Source organism: Mastomys coucha, unplaced genomic scaffold (genome assembly GCF_008632895.1).
Source record: "Mastomys coucha isolate ucsf_1 unplaced genomic scaffold, UCSF_Mcou_1 pScaffold22, whole genome shotgun sequence".
NCBI lineage: Eukaryota > Metazoa > Chordata > Mammalia > Rodentia > Muridae > Mastomys > Mastomys coucha.
The window spans coordinates 91,206,386-91,213,290 of NW_022196905.1; the positions used below are offsets into that span (position 1 = coordinate 91,206,386).

A 6,905-nucleotide genomic window follows, 5' to 3' on the forward strand; every position below is an offset into this window, starting at 1 on the left:
AAAAAAAAAAAAAAAAACAAAACAAAAAAACCAATCCTTAGAGTGTTATAAATAGGAAAATACAAGGACATTAATTTGCTTTGATAGGCAACTTGTAAGGCTGCAGGAAACAGAAAAAGTAGTGTTGCTTGATTGCTTAGATTATTGGAAATCACAATGCTAGGCAGAAGTTCACAGAATCAATCCATGCTACCTGGGGAAGGAAGTTTCATTTCCTTTCCTAAGACTCAAGAAGTTGAGGCGATTCAGAATTTTACATAGCATTCAATAACCTCAGTCCCTACATAAGTAATTTCATCCTTCTTTATATTTAAAAGTTCACAACCATTTAAGATTCGTCAATGAGTCTGTTACTGTCTCCCAACCATGTATGTAAGTGATCATAGAGCATAGAAACTAAACGGCTATACACACAACAGTTTAATAGGTAAGGGATTTGATTTGATTTGTTTGTTAGAAAGAAACTTAAAATTATCCTTTGAAACCATTGGTCTACAGTCAAGTGATTTCCAAAACCACAAAAATGAACTCTCCTTGTAACAATGTCAAAAGTGTCAACATAAGCAGCTACATGTTGAACGAAAACTTTTCAATAAGCAGAATTCTCACTAAAAGTGTGTAGCTTTGAATCCCGTTTCCTGCCTGTATTTTACACTATCCATTTCTGAGCAGTGAGGCCTTGGATTTGTGATTTAACCTCCATGGGATGGGATATTGATTCCACTGATAACACAAAATGAACTGTGCTTGCTGCTACAGGACATATAGACGAAGTGAGACCTCTCTGTCAAGTGCTCAGTGGGAGACAAGATGCACATAGCACATTCTGTGGCCATCAACCACTGCCCTGACCACATCATCAATGTCCTCGTCACACACAATCTGTTTATTTTCTACAAACAGAGCAACTTGGTTTTGTTTTTTAAATCGTTTGCGAAACAGCCAAAATAAACAAAAACATTTCATATGGGAATTCAAAATAAACTTGTGAAACTCACCGGCCAGCACAAAGATATGGTTGCCAGGTTCCCCCTGCTTAATGATGTAACTGCCCTGTTGATAGTTTCTCCCATACATGCATTCTACCATGTCTTTGATCTGCTGGGGATCCAATCTCTTCAGAAACTGGTTCTTATTCAGGGCATCAGTGATGAGCTTTTTCTCACTGTTGTACAATAACAGAAAATGAATGGTCATTACAGGTAAAGGAAAGGAAATTCACTTCATTCTGTATTTTGATATGATGATCTTTCAGATCTACGTGCTTATAATTTTTTGCAAGGACATATTTGTTTCTTGATCTCACCTAGAACTTCAGCAATATACTATGTGCCAAACTCTTAAAACTATCTTGAATATTTTTTGGTAGTCATGATACCAATTTAATTATCATTTATAATCCCATCTCTCAATGGAAAATTCCCATGCCATGCAATTGTTAAATGGAAGCAGATCAGGAAAGCAGGAAGAAGTCATATTTGTGAGATTACAAATCCTTTCACTGATGCATGTATGCATCCCTCCATGGCTGTGCTTATGCACACACAATGCCAATGATAATGCTCTTTTATATATAATTTGGTTCTATAATCTTTAAGATAGTTACTATTCCCATGCTCACAAAGGAGAATAAAAGGATGGAAGAAATATACTCTCCTAGGCCTTGAATCTGAGTTTGTTAATCTGTCATCTATGATACTTCCATTCCATCTCATTCCCTTCTGAGGACAGAAGCTGCCTACTTAGATTTGATTGACATGGATTGTGGGGGTTAGAAGTCAGGGTTTGCTTGAGGATGTTTTTCTAGGTATGACTAGACTGGACAAAAACGTTGTTTTCAATGCTACACTCTTTTCACTGCTCAAATTAAAGTCTTGCTTATTGACAGTCCTAGAATCCTCTGCCTTCTGTTAGCAAAAGGAGGAAGCTCAAAATAGTTACTCAATTGCCATGTGTTTCAAATGTTTGATTAACATACTCTGTCTTAGATGTTACAAAGTATTGAGCTGGAGAAAAAGATGCCTCATGAGCTATGGGAAGTTTTACATACTCCATTTGCTGTCAGTGTGATTTTAACGGCCTCTTACTCCCCTGAAACATTCATTCAAATGTCCTTTAAAAGTACTTTATTTCTATTGGAAAATGAGGAACCCTTTCCAATACAAATGGTTCTCAAACACAAGATAAAGACTTCCTGAGATGAGTAACTTCCGTTATAACCTCCTCAAATCATGAATCCATGGAAAGGAAGCAGATGTGCTCCTTGGTAGGAACCCCTTCTTCCTTTAAAACCTCTTCTCTCTCCTCAGAGCCATCCAAACCCAGGGGCCACCTGAAGAACTCCCTCTTTCAGCTGAACCACCACAGAACTTTGTCAGTCCTATTATAAGTATAAAATTGCCTTCATTTGTCACAAATATAAGCATCATGTGGCTACAATAAAGTATACATTCAAGCAAACACTCACCCAGATCCAAATTCTACACATTTTGTTGACTTGTCTACAGTTAGAAGAGTCATTCTGAAGCCACAGAGCTTCACTTAGGGTTTCATGCCTTCAGCATCTATTATGTTTCTCTGCATTTATCCACCATGAAAAACCATGTCAGGGTTTGAACTAGAAAAAAAATTAGCTTGGTGTCCTCTTTCGCAGCTTGTGTGTCCTTTTTCCATACATCATTCTTCTTCATCAACTATTACAACCCTTTCTAGCTTTTCCTTCTAAGTGCTTCACTATAGCTATACATATATTTGCTTATATACACACATGCACACATTATAGGCTGATCCATGGATAAGGGAGAATATGTAAGTTTGTTTTCTTTGGCAGATTGGGTGACCTTACTTAATATTCTACATTATGTCCTTCTGTTTCCTACTAAGTTTGCAATTTCATCATTCTTTAAACCTAAAGAATATTCTAATATATAATTTTTGTATATTGTATATTACCATGTTAATATGATATATAATATATATACTAAATTCTCATTCATTCATTTATTAATGAATATCTAGATGTGTTGATTCTCTTTACAAAAGGATGACTGTTGTCCTTTTCATTTTTAATTTCAGTGACATCCCTATAGAATAAGAACAATTTATAGCTCTGGACTATAAAGTTAACAGCTTCTTTACTGAGATTCAAGCTTCTTGGAGTCTTTCCTTTTAGATTACCCTCTACTATATTATAAAATTAATCTTGCTAGGAAAAAAAATGATTGGATGTTTCACTTTGGTCCAGATTCTCCTCTGTCTACTAACATAAATAAATAAATGTGCTAATAAATTAGCTACCAGCTAACATATACTGAGGACATACTTTTGTTAGGCAAAGTTTTTGGTTCAAGTACAAGATATGAACAATATACAAAAGCTCCAGCACCAATGGACTCCAATGCCTGTATAGATTTTCCATTTGTGCTTCCTTAGTGCCCACACACCCCAGTTCTCCAACATGTGTTCTTAGAAAAAACACGTAAAAGTATCCTGAGTTTAACCAACTTTGGAAGTTCACAAGCCATAACTTAAAAGTTCAAAAAAGTTTACTAGTAAACAAATAGGTTAAAGCAGTTCAAAAAACATTTTAATGTATTTCTCTGTATGCTGACTTCTGTTAACATCCTATAGAAATGCTGTGACATACCCTTTGTCTATAAAGGAAAAATCAATATTTTAAAATATATTACTCCTCATTTTATTTTACAACATTGGCCATGAACAAATCCTTCTATGAAACAAGTTAGTATTATTGTCTCCGATTTCTGTCAGCTTTGCTTTAAAGACAAATTTTCTTTGCAGGACAAATTTACTCCAGCTTGGCTTAGTGTCTTCTCAAGCTACTTACAACTTATCCATCAACCCAAAATCCCTTCCAGGTCCTCAGTTGTCACACAGTTCACACAAATCTTCCTTCCTACTCCCAGGATACTTGTATTCATGCAAACTGAATTGGACAATTTTTTTTTCAAACACTTACCTGGACACACATAGCAGCCATTAAGAATACAAATAGCTTGGTCTTCATGTGGGTCTTAAACAGAGGAAGCTATCCCCCAAAGCTGTTGCCTGTACATGGAATATATTCTTCTATCTGGGCTGCCTTCTCTGGCCTCAGTGGGATAGAAAGTGCCTGACCTCTCAGAGACTTGAAGTGCTAGTGTGGGGTATACCCAGGGGGCTCAGAGGAGAAGGGGAGGGGGAAGATTTGGGAGGGCATGACCAGGAGGGAGGCAATGAGCATGATATAAAGGAAATAAGTAAAAAAATAAATTAAATAACAAAAAATACAAACAATATGGCGAGATGGTTCAGTTGGTAATCTATTTACTGTGCAAAGCATATAGTTTTGAGTTCAGATCCTACTAACCATGGAAAACTCAGGTGGGTTATCATGTGTCCTTAACCACAGTTAGAGATAGGCAGACCTAACTAAATGAATTGATAAGCTCCAGGTTCAGAAAAGTCCTTGTCTCTAAAAGAATAAATAATAAAAACGGAGAGCAATGGAGGAAGCCAACTCACACTGAATTCTGACTTCTGCTTGTATCTGCACATACAAATACAAACACACACAAACATCATGCACATTCATGGATACAAACTTTTTTGATTCCTAATTAACTATGGTTGACCATAGTTATCAGCACAACTCTCTCTGTTCTCACAAAGCAAGAACAATAATGAGACAGATGATAGATAAGTGATGACAGACAGACAGACAGACAGATGACAGACAATAGATCCAGCTATTGAGAATAGCAGAGATGTGTTAATGGAACAACTCCGCAGGATGAATCTCAGCTATGTTCTAAGCATCTCATCTAGTGTGAGATGGGAAACTTTGCTGCACCATGAGCTCCTCCTATTAAGTTTTATCTCACTGACTACCCGGAAGAAACAGAGTCAGCTGGGCATTGACTGGAACTTCTTACACTGAACAAAATCAACTTTTTCTCTTCTAATCTGTTTAACTCATGTATTTTTGTCATAGATATAGAAACTCAACATATTAGTTGGCTTTCTATTGCTGCAATAAAACACCATGACCAAACTCAACCTGGAGAGGAAAGAGTTTGTTTTATATATAGCTTGAAGTCCATCACTCAAGGAAGTCAGGCAAAAGCTCAAGGCAGGACTTGGAGGCAGAAACTGCTGTAGTGACCACGGATGGTATTGCTTTGTCCCCATGACTTGTTCGGCCTACTTTCTCATGGAATCTGCCCAGGGGTGGCACACTTCACACTGAGCTAGGCCCCTCAAAACCAATCACAAATTTTAAAAATGCACTACAAGCTTGCCTACAGAGCAATTTGCTGGTGGTATTTTCTCAGTGGAGATTCTCTCTTCCCAATGGCTCTAGATTGTGTCTGGCTAACATAAAACTCGCCAGCACAGTCAACTACAACTATCATACTCAATACTGTCAGTAGATCAATTAAAAGAAATCAAGCCACAGAAAAGATGTGGTATAAACTCCAGACCAGATACAACTACAATTATGTCTAGGTTGTGAGATAGATAAAAGTGGATTAAAGCACTGAGTTTAATTGCTAGAACCCAATGTGGAAGCAGAGAACTGACCCCTGAGCATTGTCTTCTGACTTGCACATCTAAGCTATGGCATGCACCCATAGTCACACACATCCTGCACACACACACACACACACACACACACACACACACACTCAAAATAATAATAGTAATAGTTAGCAATAGATTTTAAATTAGAATTATATCTAGGTTCATTAAAATTGAATTTCTAAAAACAAAATACAATCAGAAGACTCAGGGGTAAAAATAGCCGCCAGACATAAGAGACATGTAACCTGCAAATAACCAGCAAAAGGACTAATTTACTCTTCAGCTGAAGTTCAGAGCACAATAGAAAGTCTCTGAAAGCCCTCCAGAGCCCACTCAGCCTTGTTGCTCTGAAAACAGCCTTCAAGAGTGAAAGTGAAATGAACACATTTGGAAAATATTTTCCCATCACTGGCAACAGATGTGTAATAGTGGACGGCTCAGATATGAGGGGTGTGAGCCCCAATGAGAACTGTCCGAAGCTACAGAAAAGAAAGAGCCACAGAGGAAGTACATGTGCAGGTGGCTAAGGGAAGGCTGTCTCTATAAAAGTGTGATACCTTGGGCAGCATAAAATACATAATAAATAAGTATCAGAGACAAGAAAGACATGAAGAAGACAGACAGAGAATAAGTGGTCCAGAAATTAATAAAAGTGTAATGTGGGTAATTTATAAATTACCAAAGCATGCTATAATTTAGAACACTCATTACAAGGTTAATCAGAGAATATTCAAATAAAATGCTAAAAATAATACAATAGAACACATAGTTAATCAGCACAAGGAAACGACAAAATGAGACAGCAGGTTAACAAACAGTAACATATTAGGTTTAAACCAATGGTTGTATAATGACATGAGGTACCGGTATAGCAAACATTTCAGTGAGAAGACAGGATTGTAACACTGATAGCAAAACAACAATACCATACATGTTATGTATACTACAAATGCTTCACAAATGGTGGAATAGGAAATGGGAAGATACATGATGTGCTGGTACCAGCTAAAGAGGATCCGTGCTGTTTCCTCATGATAGCATCGGGGATCAGTCAATATGCTAAGGAAGCAGGCACCTAGGAAGACTGTGCCAAAGTCGTGGCAACAACATCCAAAGCAGAGGTTGACAAAACTCCCACAATAACTAACATTTGGACATTTTAACGCGTGTCTCTCAGAACAAACCAAGTAGTTGGAAGCCAGAGCTAAAGTTTACTTAAGCTCCAGAGCCAGTTGATATTTTAAGTCTATATTCAAATGTGACACCGTTTTAAGTGCACACCAACCTTCATGAAGATTGATCACATGCTAAGCCATGGGGGG

The 6,905-nt window shown here is 37.3% G+C and overlaps 1 protein-coding gene across 1 annotated transcript in view; it reads right to left on the reverse strand.

Annotated features, from left to right (window-relative positions):
- Prkg2 (protein kinase cGMP-dependent 2) overlaps positions 1-6,905 on the reverse strand; it is a 110,234-nt gene that overhangs the window by 68,551 nt on the left and 34,778 nt on the right. The window contains exon 3 of the mRNA XM_031336905.1: positions 999-1,165. Within this exon, the coding sequence (XP_031192765.1) occupies positions 999-1,165 (167 nt within the window). The remainder of the gene's footprint in view (positions 1-998; positions 1,166-6,905) is intronic.